Source organism: Zootoca vivipara, chromosome 3, assembly GCF_965207765.1.
Source record: "Zootoca vivipara chromosome 3, rZooViv2.hap1.1, whole genome shotgun sequence".
Lineage (NCBI taxonomy): Eukaryota > Metazoa > Chordata > Lepidosauria > Squamata > Lacertidae > Zootoca > Zootoca vivipara.
Window position 1 is genome coordinate 37,503,404 of NC_142586.1, and position 26,879 is coordinate 37,530,282.

Below are 26,879 nucleotides of genomic sequence, written 5' to 3' on the forward strand. Positions count from 1 at the left end.
AGGATATCATTTATGTATCATTTAAGAACATTGCCACTTAATGGGAAATCACAAGTCTTTCTCAGACACTGCTCTCCTTACAAGATTTCCTTCAACAAATCCTTTGCTTACTGTTTACAATTCAGACATCTAGAACTCAGCATCAGGATACTACTTAGCAAATTCTACTGCTACATTTTTAAAAGTTATGAATATGTCACTAATACAGGGTTTGAGAGGAGGAGCACTTTACCAGCACTAAAAGAAGAGCAGATCATTTGGACTCCAGGTCTTGGACGCTCTGTAAACTTTGTTGGTCTTGGACTGCAAGGTTAAAACACACAGTTAAAAGCATAAACAGAATCTAAGACAGCAACTGAATTAGTCAGTAGCTCATAAAGGTATTAATCTAAATGAGAAAGAAGGCAGCCTAAGAGAATAGGATGAACTCTATTTTAGTTAAGATATATTCTGTCACTGGAAGCTCAGGATGCCTCAGTGGCTAGAACTACCTGCAATTGGCTCAACAGCTACAGCTATTCCTAGACTGGGAAAGTTGAGCCCCAAAAGTTAAAGGATTGGTAACTTCAAGTCTCAGTGTGGGGTTTCCCATGTTCTTGATCCAAAAGCTGCAGCTAAAGCAGAACACTGCAGCAGGAATGAGACCTGTCAGCATATAGCACCTGTGTTCAGAGACCTGCACCAGTTGCCAATTTGCCAAGTTCAAGGTGTTACTGCTTTGCCAGGCCAAGTTCAAGGTGTTACTGCTAGTATATAAAGCCCTTAACAACTTGGGGCCAGTTTACCTGTGAGACCTCCTTATCCCATATACTCCTACTCAGCAGCTTCAATTTGCAGAACTGGCATAGTTACAGGTGTCACACAGTACCCACTTTGGAACTCCTTGGCTATTGGTATCAAGCATGCACCTTCACTGTACTCTTTGTACAAAACATTTTTGTTTAAATAAGTCTACCCAGATATTGACAATGCTGGTACATATTTTAATCTGTTTTTAATTTATTAGTGATCTCTGACAAATAGGTTGCATTCAGCAACCAACTCCATGCAATGTTATTATGGGGGGCAGGGGTGGGGGGGAGTTTTTTGGGGAAAAGATTGGCTTGGTTTTTTTCTTGCAGTACTTCACCAACTGCTTGTTATCAATCAGAGTCTCATTCATTTCATAATTGCAAAAATCACCATGCTGTGCATCAGAATCCAAGGTTTCATAAAATTATTATTATTATTATTATTATGCTTTATAATGATGGAAGTAGCTGGGTTTTTTTCTGATCCTAAATCTAGACACAAGCCCTAGGCCTGGACAACATGTAGGAAATCTTCTTTAATTATATTCCCTGGACAATATTGTAGGATTCAAATTAGGATAATGAAGCAAACTCCATTGTAACAGAAAAGCAAAATACAACCTTACCGAAGACAGGTTTTTATAACAGTATAAGTTTTAGTTCCTTTCACAGGGATCTGAACAGTACTTCTTAGTAATAAAATAAAGGCTGTGATGCATTAGAAACCACATCTCTGTGTTAGGTATTGTCAGTATTTTCCAGAGCCATGCCTTTTTATTTCTTTTTGAAAGGACTACAAAGTCATTTCATAAACTGTCTACTCTTTGCCTAGAGCTATTTCAAACTTTTCCCTGCACTACAGGTACATTGGTGTTTGTTGCAATAAATATGAAAGATGTGACAGGGAGACAAGTCTCCAAACACACAGTGGGTACATGCCCTAGAGCTACAGCCACATTGTGAATCCCAGGTATATATCCCAGGTACATTCTCCTAGTATTTCAATACACAAATCTAGAATCCCATTCTTTCTTATGCTCTAATATAGGAGAAAGGCAATCAAGGGTTACTAACATAAATCAGTGGCCTATTGAAGCCAGTTTCATTAAGAGTATTTCCTGTATAAGAACACATACTACAGTAGTTAAAAAACGTATTGATTTGTAATTAAATAGATCTGTCATACAGCATAGAAGCACTATCTAAAACCTATGCCCGTGCTACCTACCTACATTTTGCTCTATGAAAATGTAGACACTTATAACGAGGGTGGAGAACTGGATCTGGCCAAAGGGCTAGATTCTTATCTTCCTCCCTCATGGCCCAATTTGACAGGTGTCTAAGGCTGCCCATCTGTTAATCATCCAATGTCACAATGATGTGCAGTAGAGTCATTGATTTACCAAAGAGGTTACATTAGTAGCCTTAACATGGATGTTTACCTTCAGCTCAGACATTTTGAAACATTTTTATAATTAAAAAGATACTGTAACTGAAATTAGTAAAATAGTAAACAGAGTGTGTTTAAATGCTGCATCATCATTTCAAAAGTAGTAATGGAAGAAGACTTTTGAACCCTAACACAAGATTCGTGGCTTAGGCAGCAATCCTACACATATTTGACTAGAAGTTTAATTAAACTCAATGGGACTTGAATAAGAATAAACTGTAAGTCTATAATCCTAAGAACATCAACCAAGAAGCATGCCTCACTGAAGACAATGTAGGTTACTTATGAATGAACAGGCATAGGATTTTTCTGTTATGCTATTATGAATCCTCTGCTACTTTTCTGATACTGTATATAGAAAGCAATATAAATTAAAATATTGCCTTGAAGCATGGGAAGTCCTGAAAAAATTATAATTAGGAAAAAATATTTGGCTTATTTGATATGTATATGTATAATTTGGAATATTTAATGTGGTTTTATTTGACTGTTAAAGTGGAAAATTTAATAAAAATGATTTACACACAAAAAAGGATTTTTCTATTATGCTATTATGAATCTTCTGCTACTTTTTCCTGATATATAGAAAGCAATATAAATTATAATATTAGCACCGACACACACAGAAACAACCTAGGGCAGAATTCCTCTACTTCTCCTGTCCCCTTCAGCCCCCAATCCACACACAAAATCACCTCTGGAGAGTTTAGGGGGGGGGAGAATAAGAAATGCTCACCAGCACAGGAAAGTTTGAGGATATTGCACCAATCCTGACCCGACTTCAATGGCTGCCAATTAGTTTCTGGGAACAATTCAAACTGCCGGTTTTGACCTACACAGCCTTAAATGGCTCAGGACCACAATACCTTAAGGATCACCTCTTCCAACATGAACCGACCCAAATGCTGCAATCATCATCTGAAGCCCTTCTTTGTGTGTCTCCTCCGCAAAAGATCTGAAGGCTGACAACACAAGAATGGGCTTTTCCGCCAGTGGCTTCCTGTTTGTGGAATGCTCTCCCTAGGGAAGCTCCCCTGGTGCTAGGCAAAAACCTCCTTCTCCTAGGCCTTTGGCTATTTAAACAATCTATGACCTTTTAAACTGTGAGGGGGTATGGTTTTGTTTGTTATTATATAATGTATGTTTGTGCTTTCATTCTGTAAACCAGGGGTCCCCAAACTAAGGCCCGGGGGCCGGATACAGCCCAATCACCTTCTAAATCTGGCCCGCGGACGGTCCGGGAATCAGCATGTTCGTACATGAGTAGAAAGTGTTCTTTTATTTAAAATGCATCTCTTGGTTATTTGTCGGGCATATGAATTCATTCATATTTTTTTTCAAAATACACTCCGGCCCCCACAAGGTCTGTGGGACAGTAGACCAGCCCCCTACTAAAAAAGCTTGCTGACCCCTGCTGTAAACCGCCCTATGATCCTCAGGTGAAGGGGAGTATATAAATTTAAACAACAACAATAAAAGCCCATAACTTCCAAAAGCCACCCATTATCAACTGCAATGTTTAATTCCACAGTGTACTTAATACCATACAAGAGAGAAACTAACTTTATTTTAAGTGTACCAGCATCCCATAACCAAAAGCAAATAGTGCCATCTGCCCCAGTTGAAGACAGGTATCGCTTTGAGCCGCTGCATAGTGGTGAAAACTGCAAAACAAATAAAGCTATTTATAATTCTTGATTTTTAGCAAACAGTGAAAACAAGTGATCCAAATGATTCAGTATAAAGTGAAATTTCTATCATAATTACCACTTCTATAAAAAGTTACTTAATCAGCCACATGCATAAATCTATCAGAAAGCTCTTCACGGCAGGCAGAAGAACGCGCGCACACACACACAAAATCACAAATAATATTCCTTTTCCCCTGCCATTCTTTGTTCAGAACAGTTAAAACATATACTGTTTCTAACAGGAATGCAAAATAATCCACTTAACAATTCACACATAAGCATTTGTCTAGGCATTTGATATCTGACTGAGCAGCCCAAGGCCCTGCCTTGTTTAAGTCAAGTGTCATAGATATCCACAAGTGAGAAGGTAACATTAATAATGCTCAAATCATGCCATAGAAGGAAGCAAACTGTTACCTGTAGTGATGTTATGGATGCACTGTGGCCTTGCAAAACAGCCAAAGGGGCGCATGTTCGGAGACACCACACTCTGATCATTTTGTCACAGCTCCCTGCAGCAATCATGGTATTCTCATAATTAACAGCCATGTCTGATATTTCTGCTGCATGTCCTCTTAAAGTAGCAAGCAACCTTCCATCATCTGTCGCCCAGATTTTCACAAGACAATCATCAGAACCCTTAAAACAGATTAACCACAATTACTGCCCAATTGAAGTTCATGTAAGAGCTCAGCTAGTTTAGGAGACTCTAATACAGATTTCATATGGATCCTGATACGGACCCTAATATACACACATTTGGATCCAAGCAACCCCTTCTGCAATGAAGTTTGCTTCTGATTCCTATTCAGTCATTGTACCGAATGTGAATCTCTCCTCCCTGCCCTGCCCAATAGCATCACACACCTTCCTTCTGCAGCAGAAATAGACATATATGTTTCAACCACTGCAAAAGTTACACGTTAAAAATTAAGAAAGAGCAAAACATTAATGATATGATAGTAAAGCTACAAAACTAACGCAATTAAATCGAATTCCAAACACTGCATTAAATGCCAGCATTTCTGTTAAAATAAGCCTTTAGTAACTATTTACTGAACTATGTTAAGAAAGATTTTCTATCCCTAGTATCATTTACAAGTTCTCAGTGTATGAGTGCTGGCATAGGTTAATTCATGGAGAAGAAAATAAACCAAAATCCTTTTCGTCTGATTGCCTACTTTTAATTATCACTTTCGCTGAGATCTAAGCATTACAACATTAAGTCTGACAGCAAATTCTCTTAATAAGGGAATGTATGAAAGGAAGTTCAGTGATACCTATATTGAGAGGGGAGAGTAGACTACATCTTTCCCAGTGACCCCATACATAAACAACTTCCAACTTTTTCACCAGAACAGAAAAAGCAAACAGGAAGCAACTTCAACTGCCACCACAACCATCACCAATTATCATGATCACCAGAACAAAAGGGCTCAAGCCCATCTAAGCCTTCCTCCAAACCTCCAAACATTGGGGGGAGGAATAGAGAGAGAAATACAAAGCACATATAGCCATGACTGTGTCTGGGGGCAGGGGGAGTTGAACCCATAAAGTTACTAATACAAATATTGCCACCACTAGACTTTTAACCTTTTCCAGATATCTTGCATTTAATGTTGCCATGCAGGTAGGAAATGCTGCAATCTTAGGATTGTGAAGTTGCTATATTAGACCTAGAAGTGGTATCAATGTTCCAATGTTTTATCCAAACCTCTGCATGGCACCTACAACAAGAGCTGCATTAAGAGTCCCCTACCCATCCCAATTGTGTTTTTCAATCAAGTTGTTGGGACCCTGCACCCTCTGCTGGTTCATATAATAAGGCACTGTACAGTTACAAGCAATTCAGTTAAGGCCTGCGGGGCAAAGAGTGGAAGACAAAGGGGCAGGAGACAGTATTAGCTGCTTCTGTGGGGAGCGGGGAAGACACAGGGCTGTCAACTGGGAGTGAAAGGAGAAATGGCAGAAATCAATGCTCTAGTTGCATCTACAGCCAGGATAGCTGAAGCCCTTCCAGGAGACAATCTGATTGCTCCTGATGAACAAGTAAAACGGGTGAAGAGGTCAGCAGAAATTTCACTGCAGCCATTGCTCAGACAGCCCACTTGTTTAGTTTTGACCACTAAGATATGCTTTACAGAAGAGGTAGCCTTAGGCGCTTCCCTTCCCAAGAGTTGAGCAGCAGGAATGCAAGGAGCAAGTCTGAGGAGAAGGGCATAGGAATAGAATGATCTCTCTCTTCTTTTTTACATAAAAAATGATAGACAGCAGCAACAGCGGAGAAGAGGCAAAGACAAAAATGGCAGGAAAAATAGAATAATACAAGGGGGAAAGCACATTTCTCTGAGCTTGAGAAATAAACACAATGGAAGAAAGGAAACTGGATTGTTCTGAGTCAAGAAATGAAATGAAGACTCAGCTGATGGGGAAAACTTCAGCAAAGCTATGATACATGGTTTTCTGCCTTCCAAGCAGCAGGAGGGTACATAACTTACTTGGATACCTACTACATCCAACTGAAATGGGAATTATTCCATGTTATCCTCCAGTCACTCCCAATCAACCTTTAATCTTTCCTATCCAGAATAACGGAAGGTACACAAGTGGAGAAATCCTTAAAGATATATTTAAACATTTTCATGACTATGCACATTTTCATGAATTTGCACTTACAGTGAATATCCGTCTGCCTGTTCGGTCAAACGTTACACAATAAACCGAAGACAAATGTCCTAGGATTCGCTTGTGCATTTTCATATGTTGATATACAGCAGTTGGAACAAGTTGTTCAAGTCTGTATTTTCCATTTAGTTTTCTTGAAAAGAGTGTTTCAGCTATTTAAAAAAAAGCATTTTGTATGTCAGTCAGGTGGCTATCCAGAAAGAGGCAAATACCATACCTAAAGCAATACAAAAATTGTTCCTTTTTAGATAGTACAAAGTTGACCACCAGTGATCCCCCAATTCTTTCACTGTTACTATTCAATAGGAAGACAACAAATGTGGAAAGAAACAGATTATGACTTCCTCTTGGCCATTCTCTATACTAACTTGCAAACATGTAATCTTCTCCAAGCTCCCAAGTACCTTCTTGCACTGAAACTACTAACTACAAGAAATGGGAGCAATTTGGACTTGCTACCTAGACTGATGGGCAAAAAAACAAGAGTGTAAAGAGACAGCATGCATGCAGAAATAATCAGAAAATGATCATAACTTATCTAATATGGAATGTAATATTCCTAATGCTGTAGACACAGGATTAGATGTTCCATGAGATGTACACTATAATCAAATGTCTGGCAGGTTTCACAGTCAGTGCTGAAGTCTCCCAGACACTGGGATGTGGGTGGTGGTTACAAACACATGCAAAGGCACCTAATCAGCTCTTTGAATACGTAGATACCTTCCTAAAGCCTGAAATCAGATGTAATACCAGGATTTATGAGCACTAGGACTAACATACAGAAGAATTCTAAGTGGTAGAAGTAACACACACCACAGCAACAAATGTCCACCTTACTGACATAAATCCAACTGCTGCACTAACTATGCTGCACTTATTTAGTAAGACTCTTACCTATACTAGGTGGACTGCCATAGTTTACTGGTGACTCTGGAGGTCTTCCACAGTGCAATGCAGCAAGAGCAGATCCCTTCCACACGACATGCTTGCAGCCTATTTGATTATATAAAATAAAACATAAACATAGAAACATAACAAAATAAGTGTTCAAGTCATTTGGGGGGGTGGGGGAAACATACTTTTACTTGTGCGAAGCAAAGACTGTCTTCCAGCTCCTAATAATGTTTGGATTCCTGGAACGCTCTGAGGAATTTCTTGCTCTAGAAGTGGTCCTAGTCGATGGCATATCTGAAGCAGGTGATCAGGTGCCAAATGTCTATAGTATTTTACCTGTTAAGAAGCGAGGAGTTAAATATCCAATATTCTTCTGTTAATTTAGAAAACTATTAAGGGGGGTGTGGTGTTTTGAAAAGGGGACAGTATTTGACACCTGAAATGCTTCTGTGATTTCTAGTAGTATACACAGCAGTGAAAGTAGTATTTAAAAAAGGACTCAAATGCACACAAATAAAATCTAGACTGATTTTTTCCTAACCTGATGTTTAAAATATTAATGAATTTGAAAACAAAATTATTTGAATCACTACAGAAATAGTATTGAATATGCAGTATCATAATGAGTTGATTTGAAAACAAGCATTAACACTTTAATGTTAAAGTTTTGATAGTTAAAACACTTCACATACATAGGCCTGATGCATTTAATATGAATGAGTGTGCTAGTGCACACTGAAGTTCCCTTGACCACCTCCCTTACTCTGGCTGCCTCACAGTCTGGTTTGTAATGCTGTCTGAACCCAGGCTTGTGGTCTGTTTCTCTACAAACTAGGAGGAGTTACCAAAGTCAGTTCTACCAAACCAGGGATTGTGGTATGTTTCTCGTCAAATCTTAAGCCATGGGTTTGTTGATAACTTATAGATCATGACTTATTAGGGAGAAACAAAACAAGATCCTTGGGTCTGGACATAATGGAAAGCCAAGGCTTCCTGGATTGTTTACTGCACCAGAAGAGAAGCAAAGCAGGAGTGATCGCACAGTGTGCACTAGCACAGTTTATTTATAGTATACCACAATAAGCCAGAAACCCTGGCTTACCATTATATGCAAATGCAGCCAAATTTGGATCTGCAAAGACAGAACTGTGTATTCTTTATATCTCAGCAGGGAAACTTTTTCGCACCGTATTTTCCCTCTCAGTATGAACTCCATCATGCAATTCATGCACTTCTTGTTCAAACACTCAAACAATATCAGTTGTGATGATACTCTTTTTAACAACGGGTTTTCCCAGATGACTAGTTTATTATATATTAAAAGAATATTTTTTTCTAATTTGTGTGCACATCTGCAAGTATTTTCTCTCAATAGCACTTAAGTTACAAGGTTATTATATTCAGAATTCAGGAAAATGCAGTACTCTTCCCCAGATAAAAATGTTCATTATTATTTTAATTGCCACATGAAAATGTCATTATCCAAGTTCATCAATCTACAGGAGACAATTTATGATGTAATCAAGTGACAAGCAACCCAGCTTTCTCCCTTTTCACTGAAGTAGTTGACAAAATATTTTTTAAAAAAAAAACTTTTTTGTTTTTAAAGGGTCCTCCCACCCCTACCTTGCCTTTATAGATAGGTGTGGTGGTGTTTTTCTCACTGCACTTTTTGTCTATTGCTGCAGAATGACACATCTATTTTTTTATAAAAGAAAAAGGTGGCACACCTTCCCCTTTCATACTTATTTAGTGCACAGGAGAATATTTTGCTGTACTCACCAAAGTGAATGGATAAAAACCAATTGGGGCATGGTTTGAATTAACACAAACTGCTAGATTTAAAGGACATCACTAACTTTTTAGTAAGAACTTAAATTTACAACATGTTCTGGCCACACTTTGCATAACAATAAATCAAAACCAAAGTTCTAGAAGTGAAAAATTATTTCTATTTGCTTTTATCACTACCAGTTATAGCTTCTAGAGAAAATTTAAAAGGTTTCTCCCTTTTTCTTTTAATGCGATTTTTCTATCATTATGATTGTATATAAATGCCTTTATGATTGTCAATGAGGCCTATCAGTCAATATGCAAGCAAAATTTTAGAAGCACGAAAGTAAGGCCCCGAATTAGGAAGAACAAAAATGTATTTTTAATGTATTCCTCTAGAGGCTTACTTTTATATTAACAAGCAAGAAAAAGGACACTAGTAACTAATATTATTATAATTATTATATTTATATTCCGCTTTTCACCCAGAGACTTAAGCGACCCACACAAATTAAAATACTGATAAAATAAGAAACATTAAAAACATATTTAAGATAATCATTAAAAAGTAAGTAAATGCAAATTGAAATAAACCAATATATAAAAAGTAGTTACTGTTCTTAAAATGGCATGTCAGATGTTAGATTTTTCCAATACCATATCTTTTAAAATGAAATGTGGAAAACAGTGACCAAAATAAGGGGTTAAAGCATCACCCCTGTAAGGAAGAGCTACAGTGTTTTAGTTTCGGAGGATTAAGAAGTGAGGTGTGACAGCTGCATAAACTTATGCAGTGTAGAAAAAGCTGATAGAGAAATGATTTTGTCCTCTCTATGGGTTCCAGAGCCTGAAAGGAAAAATGCTTGATCTCAGGGCCACCCAACAGAACATATTGGAAGTACATTCAGAACAGGCAAAAAAAAAACAAAAAAACTTTTACATAAAACACATGATGGGACTATGAAATTCACTGCTCCAAGATAATTGGCATGGCTTCTAAAAGGTTTATTATCTCTCTAATAGGAAAACCATACCTACAGCAATGGAGACAAACTGGAGACACTGAGGGGAAAAAGGTGAAGATGTAGCATGCTTGCAGAAGGTACAAGACCTCACAAGAACAGAATGAGGACTCAGCACACTCAGTATACACCAGAAACTATGGGGCGGGGCAATATGTTGGGGGAACAAAATTGGCCTCTATGAGCACTTTACAGCTTAGCATTCTGGAGAAAGTCATAGAGAGTCATGAGGAACTCAACAGCAGCACTCTTATTACAGGTTGAGGAAACACAAAAACTTGTTTTCTTTTTTTAAAAAACTTGGTCAAGGATCTGATGAACAAGAACTTGAGCAGCCTCATTACAGTTCCTCCTCAATAGGTGATAGTTTGCTTCAGCTTTCAGAACTGCAATCTCTGAAACCGAGGAGGTTAATTAAAGATGAGTGAAACATTAGGGTTAGAAGCAGCCTTCTCCTGCCTCCCCCCAACCCTGATAGTGAGTGCTTCTGAACTTGTAGGATCCACTGAGAAATCCTGGCTAAAAGCTGCTGCCCTGCTCTGAAGACCCTCCAGCATATGCAGCAAATACTCCAGGCCCAAAGAGGTCAAGTTAGAGATGCCAAGACCCAGGTTGGGGGGGGGGAGAGAGAGAGATACAGAGAAGGGAAGAATTATTTCCCCTCAAAAATGTTTCCAGTGGAAATGTGAGGAGAGCACTGTGGGTGAGTGTCCTATGAAATTTGCTTTTCTTTTAGAATGAGTGGAATGCTTTCAAAGGTGGTCCCTTCCACCTCTTCCCTCAAAATGACTGTGACAGACACCTGGCTACAAACTAAGAAACAAGTAACTTACTGCCCTGGCCTGCTGGATGATTTTTTAAAAAGGTCAGGAAAAAGGTGGAACAGGAACTATGGGTTCCAGAGCCTGAAAGGGAAAATCTGGAAGTCTGAGTAAGAACTGAGCACCAACCACAGAAGTAGACTAAAATTTGGGATATTTGCATTCACCATTTTAAATTTCATTAAAAATATATTAAATGGTGCAATTTTATATTCTAAGTTATGATACATTTTATTTTGTTAAAGCAGAGAAGTTTTGTTTTATAAGAAAATACTGCATAACCTTCCACTTCTCCTAAGGTTTCCCCTGCCCCTTTAAAAAACTGGGGGGGGGGGACTTTGCTTAATCAGCAAAGAAACAGAGTTCTTCCAGGTCCCAGCTGTGCTGGAGTTCTCTGTAGGGTTGTTGTTCTTCCAAAGCATCCCTGGGGTCCTTGTCAGGCGAGATCCTTAGAGGAGGCCACATAAGCTGTTTGTGTGCCCCTCAGTCTCATCTGAAAGACCTGATAGACTATCCTCTTGAGATCTGACATTGTTGGGAAGGAAAGTCTGCTCTTAATCTGAAGGAGAAAGGTCTGAAAAGTCCAGCAAACAGTAGTAACCATGGCAGTCTTGGAAAGAACGTAGTCCATCTTGTCCCATCTTATATTTGTGATGGTCCTTGTTATCAGCAAGATAGTATGAAAGGAAATATTCATCCCACCTTAAAAGAAATGCATTCTCCAACAACCCATGGTTGCTCAGCAACAGATTTAGAGGTACTCGTTGTTAGCAGAGATAGAGATCCCCAGAAATGGAACAGGTATTGGACCACAGTGCAATCAGCATCCCATCTGACCAAGAAGCCTGTGAGATCCCCATCCTCTCCCAGAGATCAACTGCTGTAGGAATGATGCCACTGTGTACGCCCCACTGCTATGTTAAAGTTCAGAGGCAAGAGCACTTGATTCAATACTTCTCTAATTACTTATTCTGGGAATGATTGCTATGCTGTGAAGAGATATTTCCAAGGGGAATCTTGCAGGCCAAAATGTGTGGAAGACGTGGACATTTCAAGGGCCTTGTACCACAAAGAAGAAATGAGGAGTTTCATACAACCTACTCCCCAAGCTTGATGAGAATCATGTGATGACCGCTGCCACGGAAATCTGTGGAGTAAACAGGACTCGCAGAGTGCCTTGCCAAGAGCACTCACCAGATGGAAAACTGAGCCCAGTCAAATAGCTTTTTCAAAGACATAAAAGGGGCCTCATGGTGGCCAAATCATGTCCAGAAAGAAGCACCAAAACAGGTGAACAGGAAGGAAGTCTCAGCTGTTGTGTCAGTTCGCAAGCCAGCAGCCTCTGGATCCAGTTAGCCAGCCAGCTGGATCCATCCTCCTCCACAGACCCATAGACATGGATGGTAATTTGAGCTGTGCAGAAGGACAATGTGCATGACTGAACATCATCTGATTAATCTATTCATCATGAATTCTGTCCATGCTCTCAATCTCAAAGGGCAACAGAGGCAAAGCCTGTTGCTGTGACTGAGGCCATTGCCATGAGAATCAGGCATAATCACTTAGCAGAAGGGAACCATGTTCCAACTAGTGAGAGAAAGGCTGTATCCAATGCCACCATCCTGAACTTCAGAGGTTGCATTAGACATCCCAAAATACTTCAAATAAAAACTGTAGAGTTAAAAAGTACTTGCTACCAATTCAACTGCTTCCCTGCAGGGAAGAATTTTGATCCTTTCTTTAGCTGTGAAAGGGTGGGAAAAAATTCTTTGGGGCTGGAGGGAAGAACTCAATCATGTGCCCCATGAAAATTATAATCAGTACCCATTTGCCAGTTACCAGGGGAACTGAAGGAATCGGGGTAAAAATACTGGACCATTAGAGTGAACTAAATTATGGCGAGTCTGGAGCTGCAACACCAGATGATTACTAATATATCTGTTAGTCATGGGTTAAGGTAGCATACTTTTTTGGAGAGGGGTGATATTCACCCATAGTGTCAACATGGAACTTTTAAAAAGCAGCAGTTGAAAGAATCACAGCATCAGTAGCAAAGCTCAGGGACAAGACATTTTCCATCACCGTCCCCCCAGAACCTTCATCAGGCCCTCGTCATCAGAAAACGCCAGGAGTTGCTGATTGTCCAGCTGCCCATGTGAAAAGATGCTCTATTCTCTTGGGGACTGAAACATCTGGTACTCCCTGGCCCTGATTTATAGGTAACAAACAAGGGAGGGGTCTACTATCCTCTATGGCTTCCATGGAACCTTCAGAGAACAGCAGTTGAAACAGACACAGAAGTGGCAACATCTAAGGCCTAGGAAGAGAATATGTGCCATCACTGTTCCCCCTCTTCCTTTTTAAATAAAAGTCCATCCTTCCTCTTTAAACAATCTTATTAATTTGTTAATATATATCAGTTTTCATCTACTTTCAGATACCTTAGCAGGTTCCCAAAGTGTGTGACAATTCAAGCATAAAAACATCTAGACCAGGCATAGGCAACCTTCGGCCCTCCAGATATTTTGGCCTACAATTCCCATGATCCCTAGCTAACAGGACCAGTGATCAGGGATAATGGGAAGTGTAGTCCAAAACACCTGGAGGGCCGAATGTTGCCTAGACAAAGCAAGGGCCACAAATGCATAGGTCCTTCATGGGTGGAGGTTTGAAAGTATTATTTCCTTGTCAATAAAAGTAAAAATATTGTTTACTGTACTATGGGGGAGATGCACACATAACCATAAAAATAAACCTAACTGATATCAATTAGTTTACATTAGAAAAGTATAACCACAATTGGAACTATCATAGAATGATCATTTGGAGGGATGAAATTCATTCTCCTTCTAAGCACTTTAATTCATTCTTGAAAATGTGGTACTGTATTACAAGTGTGCAAATAACAGCAGCATCTAAATATCCCCATACAATCGCCTCAAGCACTTTCGTGCATGCACCAGGATTTCTGCAACTGATGCTTCTGATTACAGCTCCTGGTTCTCCAACATTTGGAAGTAGCTGCTCAGCAAACATGAACTGGTGGGGGCGGGGGAACTTCCTGCAGAGTTATTAACAACTTTCAATTCATAGACACTTTTGTTGCAAGTATTGAATTTGCAACAATGAATGTGAACCAGTTTAACAAAGTACTTAAATTACGTAGATGTTTTTTAAATGTAGCTTTACTCCCTAGAATTTGTAAATTAAAGTAATAGCAACAAACAATTAAAGCAAGCAAACAAGAAAACCATGAGTAAATGAAAACATGACTCTGGTGTATGCATAGTTTGAAGCAACAAACCATAGATTAACAAAAGTTTAGGATTTAGGCATAATGACAAGTTGAACGTAATCAAAAATGGAAGCAAAAGCTTCCTTAAAGCCATGCCAGAGGAGGGGGAGCACACAAGTTCAAGGCTCAGTGTGGCTCATTCCTATGATAACCAAGCACAGCCACTAAAAGCATTAAAACCAAAAAGTGAGAAGATGCTTCCAAACAGATGAAATCAGAAAAAGGTTTAGGGGGAAACAAAAACTAACAAACTCAGTATGATTTTAATGTAAACAGAGACACAAAGCTAGAATGAAAAGTTAAAATATGGTGGTTGTCACTAGTTTTAGATGACAGTATAAGGGATTACACAAATTTGTGGTTAATAGCTCTAGGGATTATAATTGTGTTAAAACGGATACCCCACTTTAGAGGCAGCAACAAATAGGAGAGGCTCCAAACCATGCAGCTGGTCACTACTTTAAATAGAATGCAAGACAATAGACTCTGGTCTGGACTGGTCCAGAAATATGACTAGGTTTATAATACTTATTGGAAAGTAGAGACAAAGTGAGGGATCCCAACATGGGCTTAGGAACTTTCACAGCTATAATAATCAACATGAGAGGAGCTGTAAATGCTTGATAAACAAGACCTGGAAGAACAGGACAACTCGAGAGCTTCTGTATGTGGTGTGATGTAGTGTGGGTATGCAAGTAAATGTGCCCAGCAGTGTAATACGCAGAGCTTACACAATAGAAAAGTTGAAAGGACAGCTGTGGTAAGTGTTAATAAAAGCATTTATTACATTATTTCATATTCTATTTTCTGGTCTACTGCTATTCAAGACAGGCCACAACTTTTTTTAAAAAATGAACAATTCAATCCATTTAAAAACACAATAGATAGTAGGAAAATAAACTATGCAATAGCACATGCAATTTTCAAAAACTTTCTGCTGCTTGTTATTACCAATCTCATCCTCAGTTGCTACCACTGAGACTTAGCCTCGAAGCTACCAGCCCAGCCTCACTCTAAAAGAAGAAAATGTTACCAACTTCCTTATTCTCCCACGATCTCTCTTTTTTCTCAACAAGGAAATGCAATTGCTTTAGTATTTCATTGTAGAGGAAGTGCTCCAGCCCTTAAATCAGTTTAGGTGTCTTTTTCCTATCTTTTCCTGTTCTGTATATGCATTCTGAGAAATACTTGATACTCTCACTCAAAATCAAAGTGCAAATAAATTAATCTGGCTCCAATCCAGTATGCAGAATACATACAGCTAAAAAAGACTATGCCAGCCACGTCATAACAAGAATGCTACATGCTATAACTTTTTCTTCCCCTAAGCAATCATATAGCACAGACGGAAAAGCAACTATCATGAACTTCTAAACAAATATTTCTTTCCCAACACAACTCTACACCTATCAGAGTAAGGGTCATATATGAATCATCCTCAATGTTGTGATACCACAATTAGCAAGTGCATTTGCCACTTCCAAGAGTCTAATTTAATTCTTACTATACTTACAGATGGGACACAGGTGGCGCTGTGGGTTAAACCACAGAGCCTAGGGCTTGCCGATCAAAAGGTCGGCAGTTCGAATCCCCACGATGGGATAAGCTCCCGTTGCTCGGCCCCAGCTCCTGCAAACCTAGCAGTTTGAAAGCACGTCAAAGTGCAAGTACGTAAATAGGTACTGCTCCGGCGGGAAGGTAAACGGCATTTCTGTGGGCTGCTCTGGTTCACCAGAAGTGGCTTAGTCATGCTGGCCACATGCATGGCTCCCTCGGCCAATAAAGCAAGATGAGCGCTGCAACCCCAGAGTCGGTCACGACTGGACCTAATGGTCAGGGGTCCCTTTACCTTTACCTTATACTGTACTTACAGATATGTGCCAGAAAATTGTCCGCTGATATATTTTGCTGACAGAAAAAAAATCAATTTCTAAAAAGGCATTGCTTCATAAAATTAATTAACAACATAATGAATTGATATGATACATGTAAACTGAATGGTTTCTGATGTGTGATTACATTTTTCAGACAGCTTCTTTACATGTTCCAGCCACACATTCTATCAAAACATGGCTGGGGGGAGTAGTATTGAATCTGCCAGAGTGCCCCCACTTTCACATTTTTAGCAGAAAGTCAAAAAAGGCTTTACAAACAAGAATCTGTACTCACAATAAGGGTCCCTAGTCTACACAAACAGATCCCATCCTTGCCTTCCATTGAATGAATGACCAGTTGGCAACCAAGTTAGGGAAGCCTGGTTTGAAAGATGTAAATGTTTAGAAGAATTTGGCAGTGTCTAGATTTGCATTCTCAACTTGGGACATGTAGCTTTATCAGGTAGTTATTTAAATCATTGGCATTCCCAATATTGAATTTTTTCTCTAGTATCAGAGGTGGCAGGCCTCTGAATACCAGTTGCTGGGGAACACAAGTAGCAGGAGTGTTGCTGCAGGCTTCCCATAGGAATCTTGTTGGCTACTATGTAAACAGGGTCCTGGACTAGATGGGCCTTTGAGCCAGCAGGGCTTCTTATGTTCTTACACTTATCTAATTTTTCAGACAACTAAACATATCCTTCCAGTTTATGGAAGAACAGGAAAACTGCAGAAGTACTCAGAAACCCCAGTGAGAACTAGGAATCCAATACATTAAGTGGCACATTAAAAGCATGCTAGCAAGTACCAGTAATTCCCAAGTTCAGTAACATCTCACAGGCACAGGAGCTTCAATGAACAAGCAGAGTTCTCATACCAGTACGATTTCTAAAGCTCAATTCAAAAGAAGCAAACATTACTGATACTCATGAATTGCTGTGTCTTCCACTGAAATGACTGGAAAGCTTATTCCTACAGGAGGTATTTGTGAACATCAAAACACACATGCAGCTCTAGAATAAAAGTAGTTCAATTCTGCACATCCCTTTTTGAGCATCTAACAGGTCTGGATTTCTATTGCATAAACTTTACATAAATACCTTCTGAACTTCAGTTCTTGCAGACTCAATGTATCTCACAATGCTTCTGCTATGAAAATAGAAGCCATGTTTTATCAACACATACTGTAATACATATTTATGAAGCACCACAACTAAAAACAAATGCCAGCACACATTGCCACAATAAGTCAATGCTGCACAGTCACATCTGAATTGCAACCAGAGGATGAGGAACACACATATCACTACTCTGCTCCACACTCTGCAACATTATGAAAAAATTGATCGTGAATACTTAATGCAAGCAACAAGAAATACACAACAGGATCACTGAGTGGAAGACAAACTGGTGATGAGAAATGGTCACAGTGTTATCTTCTCCACTTTGCAGACATGACCAGCTACTAAAAACTCCAATTCTGCAACTGGAACAATGCACTTCTGTACCACAAACCATGCACACAACGTGAGGCATATGAAGATCTCACAGCAGTTCATAAAAAACAAACTACTGTCATAAAAATAAGTGAGTAAAAAAAAAGTTCCATAGACAAACCACCACAAGCCCCTGGAAGGCTTCAGAAAAAGAAGGAAGAACAGCATAAATTACCATGAGGGGACCAGGTACTCCACCAATAGATACAACCAACCCAAAAGGCATCTCCACTATCCCTTGTACAAGCAGCATCAAAGAACCTAAGTTTGGACTTTCAAAAAGGACTGCGGAAAGTGCAGGTGGAGAAGTGAAACTACTAATAGGAATCACCTTGAGAATGTGAACACACATTAGCATTCGAGAAGGAGGGGATACTTGGTTAAAGGCATCCAAAACACATGTTTTATCCTTAAAACATACATCTAATATGTTCACAACGGAACACAGAAGTGCAGCGATCAGTAACCCAGTGACTGAATTGAGTAGAGCGAAGATTCTAAAGAAATGACTAAGCAATCCCCAACAGCCACTTCTGGTATTACTGACCATATGCCCAATAAAACATGCAGTGTTGTTCATTCAGTAATTAACAGCAGGGGTCCAATAAAGGCAACACCTTTAGAAAACTAATGGAGAGACCTGGTCTGAATAGAAACATTGGATTCTTATCTTATTATACATGATATAATGGCCATACATGATATAATTGGCCATCTCTTCCCTTACTTTTTCCTGTAAGACCAACTGCAGTCGATAACAGTCGTCAACAGATTTACCAAACCTATCAGCCAATCACCCATTCCCACCACCCTTCTGAGTAATACGCCTCCCCACCCTCTCACTATATATAAAGGTCTGGTGACTTCTGTTTCATTGTATCGGAACATGCACACAAAAGCTCATACCAAGAACAAACTTAGTTGGTTTCTGTGTGTGTGTGTACAAGAAATTAACCAAAAGAGTATACAAGTGGACAACAGTGGAAAGATGAGGAAGAAAGGGACTAATGGTGTAAGGAGTCAATAGTACTGTGTTGGATCACTCGTTAAATCCAAACATATTGACCAGCATAGCTCCCTCCAGTGTCTTCAAGATTTGTCTCCAGACACACATGAACCTGAGACCTTAAGCCACATGCTTTCCCCCAGAGCTGTGGTTTGAAGGTGCACAACATCACCCAAAACCTTAGGGGTCCAGGAATAAACTGAGGGTGTGAGAGGACAAGGAAGTGGCACTTCACAGTTCAGGTCTAATGGAGATTAAATAAGCATTACTGTGAATGGTGTCTGACACTGTTTAGGAAGTCTCCAATTGAGAAACAAGATTCTAATCTCAATGACTACTGAATTTATTCATTTGAGTTTACAACACTTACTTGCCAGGCTGCCTGACACAATTAAGAATAACCCCTGTGAGAGAAGGAAGGGGTTTTATCTGTTTTATTTTAAGGTTTGATTATTTATCTTCCTTCATGCAGTTAATATGACACAAATTAGTATGTAGTACAGTGATGCTTCGCAAGATGAAATTAATTCGTTCCGCGAATCATTTTGTATTGTGAAAATTTCGTCTTCGGTTTTCCAATTTAAACAAATCAAAGCAAAAAAAATGCAAAAAAATTCGTCTTGCAAAGCACAGCCATAGAAAAATTCATCTTGCAAGTCAACAAAAAGATCGCAAAACGCTTTCGTCTTGCGAGTTTTTCGTTGCGCAAGGCATTCGTCTTGCGAGGTACCACTGTATATGCAAACAGACAGGTTAGCAAGAATTCATGTGATTAGTAAGGTGTGTATCAGATTTATAAGGAAAGGCTAACTTCATCCTTGCTTCTGTATCATTCAATTTAAAATAAATATAATATCATTATATTTTTTTAAAAAATCAATGTAATGTCTATCAGGAGCCAGATTAGATCCCAATACTGCATCAGCCACTGACTAACCCTTCACTTTAGTCTCACTATTTTTTCTTGAAAAACTGTGCCTCCTTCTTGTTCATTCTTTAACACACACACACTTTTACAATGTAGACATAATGTACTGTATTTTAATGTAGGTATCCACAAATTTCACTGCAGCAAAAATTAAACTGGGCTCAACTTCAAATCCAGAGTGAGCATGGGGCACATTTTACTTCAGCAAGCCTACCCAAACATATAATATAGTTATCTATGTGTGTTTAACAACTTCTTGTTTATTTTATCTGTTTTGCTGATAATTTTATTATATACATCACAGTTTTCTTATTATTAAGCAATGAAAAAATTGTCCTTAATAAGAAATAAATGGCATCAATTAAGAAGAATAGAATTTGGACTTTCGTCCTTCATTTAATATTGTAGCACTCTAACCTATGGTTTCAGTCCTGGTCACTGGCTACGATTGGGAATTATCAAACTGGCTGTCTGCATTGGCACCAAGCCATCCCAACCAGTGTCTTCTCTATGGTGTTGCTAGGAAAACTGTTTCATTGCAACATGAATGATTGAGAACTTATGCAATTGGAAAAAACCAGATAGGTGTGTTACAGGTCCTTTTGTTTAACACTATTTTAATTCTGCTATTTCATGCTGGTAGAGCTGGGCACTGCTGGCTGAATATGTGATACCGTAACTGTTTTGCTTATAATAAGAGTCCAAGTACCAGGAATCTGCGTAGTTAGACTACAGAATTTGGCTGTTGACTTAGAATGCGATACATACAAGCAATTTCATTCAGCATTTTTATGTTCAACATGGATATAACTCTGGGAATGCAGAACAGTTAATTCATCAACACTACAGTATTTAAAACTAAGTTACATTGATCTAAAGCAGGGATGGAGAACCTGAACCCTCCATATACTGCTGGAGCACAACTCTCATTATCCCCAACCATGCTGGCTGCGACTGAGAAGAGTTGGAGTCCAAATTCTTAAAAGCACTTCAATTCTGTACTGAAAGAAGAGTTAAGTAACTGTAGGAGTATTGATTCCTCTTTAAGGAATGCACTCCTATGATTCCTCACCTCACCTCTTCTTTCATTGTCAAGTCAAAGCACTTCAGGAATTTGTTAAAAGTGAACTTTACAAACATGACCTCAAATCATGTTGTGCCGTTATAAAAGTTTGCTGTTGTACAGTACTGGTAACCAGGAGCCAAGAGAGATTTCTGGCTTTATAACTTGGGGGGGGGGGAGAGCCAACAAATTAAAAAAATCCAAGACTTCACACAAAAATAAAGTAATTATACATAAACTTTACTTTCCAAAGACACTGCTGCCTTCCATGTGCCTTTGTGCCTCATTCAAATATTAACATCACTGGAAAACATAAGCACTCGAGAGCTATCTCCCCAGGGATATCACTCACATGCTGCAATGGATGTATAAAGAAGAACATTCCGACTGTAGTAGTTTAACATGCAGGTAAAGCCAAAGATTGACTTGAAAACAAGTCATTTATCTTTCACTAAACATTTCCAGCTTATTGATCTGAACTACTAGCATATTAAAAATATTCAGGCCCATGCCAAAACTGACATTGCATGAGAAACTGTTAGAATGTCAAAAATACTTTAAAAGCTTCTGTGAGCCAATAGTACCCACTCAGAAAAGAGGCAGACCACTGCAAATCTGCATATTTTACTGCTTTGGCCTTGTGTCCTTGTAATAAAGACTTCACTGGGCACTGGAAATTTTGGGTGTGATTATCATTCAGTCACTCCTGCTGAGAAACAAAGCAGAACTACCTGCCCTTGGATGTTGCAGCTAGCTGGGCCTATCCTGTGTGAGTCACTGTTCTGGTCCTGCTTGCTTTCTGTCAGGGAGGCATGGCCAGATCACTCACTCAAATAAACACACAGGATGAACAGTTCTTTAAGTGGATAATTCTTATTCCGATATACTATGAAAGTATGGTTTGGGGAGTGTACAAATGATGGCACAATTCTAATTTTAGCTCATAAAAAGTGTGTCCCAACTATTAGAAGTTTGAAAAATGTTGATTTAGACACAACTAGGAAAACCACTGAAAGCTAAATGATTAAATTTCTCACAGATTTCTCTGTCACACATTTTAAAAGCAGCTATGTGAAGGAGTGAAATTGCTAGAAAAGATGTTTAGCTCTCACCTCTGTACTGTTTTCCTGATCTACAACTCTTCACCCACCTGCTACTTGGCCTGAAAAGGGTGGGGAGTAAAATATATCCTGCAGGCATCTTAAATGCTACAGTACTTTGAACTTCCCCCCTAAAAAAACCAGATCTGAGTTCCTCTTCTAGTTTAGCCTGACTTTTTTAAAGCAAGCACTCCTTCAATCAAGTATAGAAAACAAAGCCCACCTAAAACTGACAAGCAGAATGAAATGCAGGACAGAAAAAAACAAATTCTGCAACAATATACCTGTATGAACACACAATAATTGTTCCATAAAACAGCACGCTAGTCCACAAAGTTGTCACTGCCTAACAGATCTCTATTTAAAATTATTGTTCTGTTCTGAAATTCCACATTACCAGAACTCAAACACAAAGAGCAGATTACGGTATGATTACTGACTGAGACTACAACCAGAAAGCAGCTTTTATTAATTATGTTCCAAGCAAAAGATAAAAGCTTAAGGAAGTTGTAGGGCTTCCCTGAATAAAGCCTGCTTACAGTTGCTCAATATCTGCTCAGCCCCATTGTGTATGTGAAGCAAGACTGCATGGAATAGAGCGCCCCCATCTCCTACAGGCCTGCCTGTCTCTCGCAAGCAGTTCCTGCTCGCTCCTCCCCTCCCTGTTCTCTCGCTTTCCCCGCACAACATCCATGACGTACCTTTATTTCTAGCATAGTGACTCTAGGGCTCTCGCATTAGTAGGATTATTATTATTTACCCTAACTCGGGGACCCCAGATTTCTGACTTCGGAGGCACCATCTGCTTTCCTATAAACAACACACACCGCCACGTCCAGGAAGCAGAAACCGGGAGCTGAAAAACTGGCCCTTATTTTTTTTTAAGTTGCTTTAAAAAAAATTGCGGGAAATTCAATTTTTAAAGGGCTGCTCACAAACTTTCCCTAGTACATCACATCGCAACCACGCCGACCGGCCGCTTCTCTTACTAGGCTCTCGTAGCTCCTGGGATGCTCCTTCCCCGTCCAGTCCGTGCGCTTAGGAAGCAACTGGGGGGAGAAAAAAAGACACACACACCCGGTCACCGAGGGCTACTAGCCGCCCCCCACCCCACCCCCCCACCCGACGCCCCAGCAGCGCCCGCCCGCCCGGGATGGCGGAGGAAAGGGGAGGGGAGGAGGGGAGGCCGTTGCAGCCGCCGGCGCTGAGGCGGATGGAGAGCGCCGGGCTGGAAGGCGCTCGCAGCGCTTACCTCCTTCTCGGCGACTTGTCGGATCAGGACCTGCGGGAGCAACAAAAGAGGAGCGGAAGAAGGGCCGTCAGAAGCCGGAGGAGGCGGCAGCAGCAGCAGCAGCCCACCCCGCAGGCCCAGACCCCGGCGCCAGCGCGCTTACCTGAGCCGCTTCCTCGCAGGGTCCGTTCTCCAGAAAGCGGGCGATGAGGAAATAGAGCTCTGGGAAGAAGGGGAAAAACGGGGGGGTTGAGAAAGGCAAACACGCACCGTGAGGGGGGGGGGGAACACGGCCTTGGAGAAGGAGGCGGCAGCCCGGCCCCTCACTCACCCGATCGCAGCTCCGCCGTGTGCCTGCCGCTGTTGTTGCTCCCAACGCCGCCGCCGTCCCCGGACATGGCGAGCGAGAGGAGCCCGGCTGGCTGAGGCCGAGCTCCCCCGGCGGCGGGGCCCTGCGAGCCGAACACGACGGCGCTCGCCCAGGAGCTGTCACTGTTTGTTCGGCGGCAACAGCCGCAGCAGCAAGGCGCTCAGCTCCACCATTCAAGCCCCGGGCGGCAGTAGCAGCGGCTGTGGCGGCGGCAGCAGCAGCAGCAGCAGGAGGAGGAGGAAACAACAACTCGCAGCAAAACCCGCCGCCAACCCAAGAGCTGCTGCTACTGCCGCTGCTGCCGCTCTCGTCAGCCAGCCAGCCAGCTTCGGGCGCGAGCGAGCTGGCGGGCGGAGGAGAGAGCGTGATCCCTCCGCCGAGACAAAGAGTCCCAGCCCCCCTCCCCTCGGCGCGCGCGCGCACACACACACACACAAACACGCACGCCCCCCAACCCACTTCACTCCCTTTCCTTCAGGTCGCCTGCCCCCGGGGTTGGGTAGTGGTGGTGGTATTGCGCTCCCCGCCCTAGAGAGCCCTGCCTGTTTCCCCCCTCCTCCTCCTCCTCCCCACACAACAACGCGCTCGAGCTGGAGCTCGCTCCGGACTTGGGGGGGGAGCCGAGCGAAGAAGATGTCGGAGCGAGCGGGCAGAGGCGGGGTGTGGAAGGGTGGGCGGGCAGCTTCGGCTGAAAGGCGCTTTCTCTGTAGAGAAGGGCTGGGAGGCCTCGGCGGCGGAGGGATACGACGCGCGCGGAGGCGGGAGGAGCGATTGGGAGGGGGGTTGTGCGAGAGAGAACGCGAGAGGCCCTTTGGCAGCGGTGGCGCTGGAAGTTGCTCAGTTTCAATGTAGCCGAACTGGGAACCGAATGAGGCAAAAAAAAAAAATGCCCCCAGGGACCGCAGGACCCACTGGGCGAGGCGGGCGTGAGAGGCTCCTCTCGGCCGTCGTCGTGCCAGGGCCTACTGGGGGAGGGGGTGAGCAGGTCGGGCCCGTAATCTCCAGGCTTTCTCTCTTCTTCCACATGCCTCCTTGTCGCCTTTAAATGCTACAGATTCCCATCTGCTTGTAAGTTGCAATGTCATGCGTGGTTTTGGTTTGTTTTCTTTCTCTTTCCTAAGTGTTACTCATTATGGGTGGGCGAGCTTGTGTATATGTATTTGTGTGTGAGCAAGAAATAAAAATGCATATATATTTTTCATACGCCTTGTCTCTACAGCTTTTCCTTTGTTATTGACTCTCTCCCTCTGGCTTAAAGATGAGCATGAAATGACTTCCTGGTGTTATTAAAAGGTGCGATGTTAACATTTGCGTTTGCCCTGGTTTATTACTTAGATAGTGGGAGACGGCAGGTTAAGACAGCAATATTATTATGAAAGCAGACAAGTGAAAAGGATGAAAATGGATGCAACCTATGGCTGGACTTGAGGTAATTTACAGCTGGATCGATAACATACAGAAGGGTTATTGCATGATTAATGGTTATATTTACATTTTGTGTTTCATGCTGTATTTAGGTAATGAACAGGGCTCACCTGCCTAAAGTGTTCATTTCCATTTTAGGGAAGTGTCTTTAGAGGCATTATGTGTTATACTGTAGTTTTAATTTTATCAGAGTAAACAGTGGTCAGCATTTGTTATGTAATATATCAATGTTTTGGGATTGAAAGTTGGGCATAGGGCATTTTTTTGTATTTCCAAAAAAGAAAAAAGCGGCCATTTAATCAATTAGTGCAGATCAGTTAAAAACTGCTTATCAAATAAAGCTACAGTGATATATTCCAGAGATGCTCAAGCGATGCCAAAATGATTTCCTCTCTCCAATGTTGCAGCTTTGAACTAAAATAAGGTATGTAGTTTTCAAGTAAATAATTACTTACATAATATATTGTATTAATGATATTTAAGTCTCAAGTTATTAAGGCCCCAGCTCACATATATGCTTATTTCAGCACAAAACTGGAACTGTAGTAAGACTGCAATCCTACACCAACTTATCCTGAAATAAGCCCCATTAAACTCGGTGGGTCTTCCTTCTGAGTAAACTTGAATATGATTGCATTGCAAGAGCAATTGTTACAGTAGTCATTTGCATCATTATATCACAAAAAAGAGAGACCATATATCTGGAAAATGTATGAAGGTATGATTTGCAGTAAGTCCCACACTGCTTTTAGTTATTTCTGGAATTAGAAAAATTGATATCTAGAAGGTACACATGTCACCCTGAGGTGAGTAACAAATTAATACAGGATTAATATTAAGTTAGAACTGAAGTCATTTTGTACTACAAGCTTTTCTGTTTAAGCATCTTCACCATTCATTTTCCTACTATTTTTGTGGCCCCCATTTGAACCTGGTACTTTTATTTTACATTATAGAATTGTATGAAGGTTTTAGTTTCATCAATCTTTTAACAAAGTACTATATTTTTCAGTTACTCTGGAGTCTTATATTTAAGATGTAGAATGTGAATAAAGACCAGAATAGGCAGTGCTAATAAGATTTGCAAGTTTATCCTGCTCTTTTTATAGTTGCTTATATGTGTACAAATATAGCTAAGGTATTTATATGAATTATGATCTATTGATATTGGATCTGTATTTCAATGTTACTTACTCTGAAATAAATTAGTTTTTAATTAGAAGAAAGATTATTGTGACTATAATGGATTTCCTTTTTTGTATTATATATCCCACAGTAATTCTGTTGCTTGAATTCACATGCAAAAACACTGACATTTCTATTATCAGTAGTATAGCACACTAAAAATACAAGCAGAGGGTGCACTTCTATAATTTTAAAATTATTTCTCTGCAATAAGATCATTGGCTTTTGTTTTGCATGAAGGTTGTTTTTTCTTCTACAGAAGTCTTAGAATTATTTTGGTATTGTACATTTAGAATAGAGGATGTTGAGGTTTGTTCGTTCTTTTAATTGTAACAGCTTATTATCAGTGACATCTCAGCAGTGCATTGTGCTAATTCCCAGTAATGTTATTGTTTTCTTTGCTAGAAAAATGTATTTCTGAATTCTCTCACACGGTCTCCAGTAGTATATTTTGGAAATCCTGCATTTGTGTCGAGTTGCATTATCCTTAAAGAGAAATATTTTAGTTCCACTGTCATTGAGATGTAATAGGTTCTTTGTGAACTGCTTCTGTTATAATGAGGCTTGTCCTACACAAGTAAGATACCCCTTTTCAGATTAAAATAGCTGTTTAAAATATGTAACAATGATGTAGTCTAACTAGTGACGTTATGGTTTTATTTTTACAAAATGTTATAATTACAGGTGGTAGTGACATGGTTTTAATTTGACTTTCTGAAAATGAATGTTTGGCATTCCTTTCACTACTGTTGGGTTGCTGAGTTTCAGGAAACTTA

At 40.4% G+C, this 26,879-nt stretch overlaps 1 protein-coding gene across 6 annotated transcripts in view; it reads right to left on the minus strand.

The window, feature by feature from the left end:
* Window positions 1-24,071, minus strand: part of PHIP (PHIP subunit of CUL4-Ring ligase complex) — a 61,523-nt gene extending 37,452 nt beyond the window's left edge. For 4 of the 6 annotated variants that reach the window (XM_035109559.3, XM_060272556.2, XM_060272555.2 and 1 more), the window contains exons 1-10: window positions 23,455-24,071; window positions 23,287-23,345; window positions 23,145-23,174; window positions 22,882-22,941; window positions 7,700-7,850; window positions 7,515-7,613; window positions 6,609-6,769; window positions 4,350-4,571; window positions 3,805-3,905; window positions 233-303 (exon numbers count right to left, since the gene is read on the minus strand). In XM_035109559.3, the coding sequence (XP_034965450.2) occupies window positions 233-303; window positions 3,805-3,905; window positions 4,350-4,571; window positions 6,609-6,769; window positions 7,515-7,613; window positions 7,700-7,850; window positions 22,882-22,941; window positions 23,145-23,174; window positions 23,287-23,345; window positions 23,455-23,521 (1,021 nt within the window). In that variant the 5' untranslated portion in view covers window positions 23,522-24,071. The remainder of the gene's footprint in view (window positions 1-232; window positions 304-3,804; window positions 3,906-4,349; window positions 4,572-6,608; window positions 6,770-7,514; window positions 7,614-7,699; window positions 7,851-22,881; window positions 22,942-23,144; window positions 23,175-23,286; window positions 23,346-23,454) is intronic. The other 2 variants (XM_035109557.3, XM_088665921.1) reach the window with 1 other exon arrangement.
* Window positions 24,072-26,879: the final 2,808 nt, after the last annotated feature.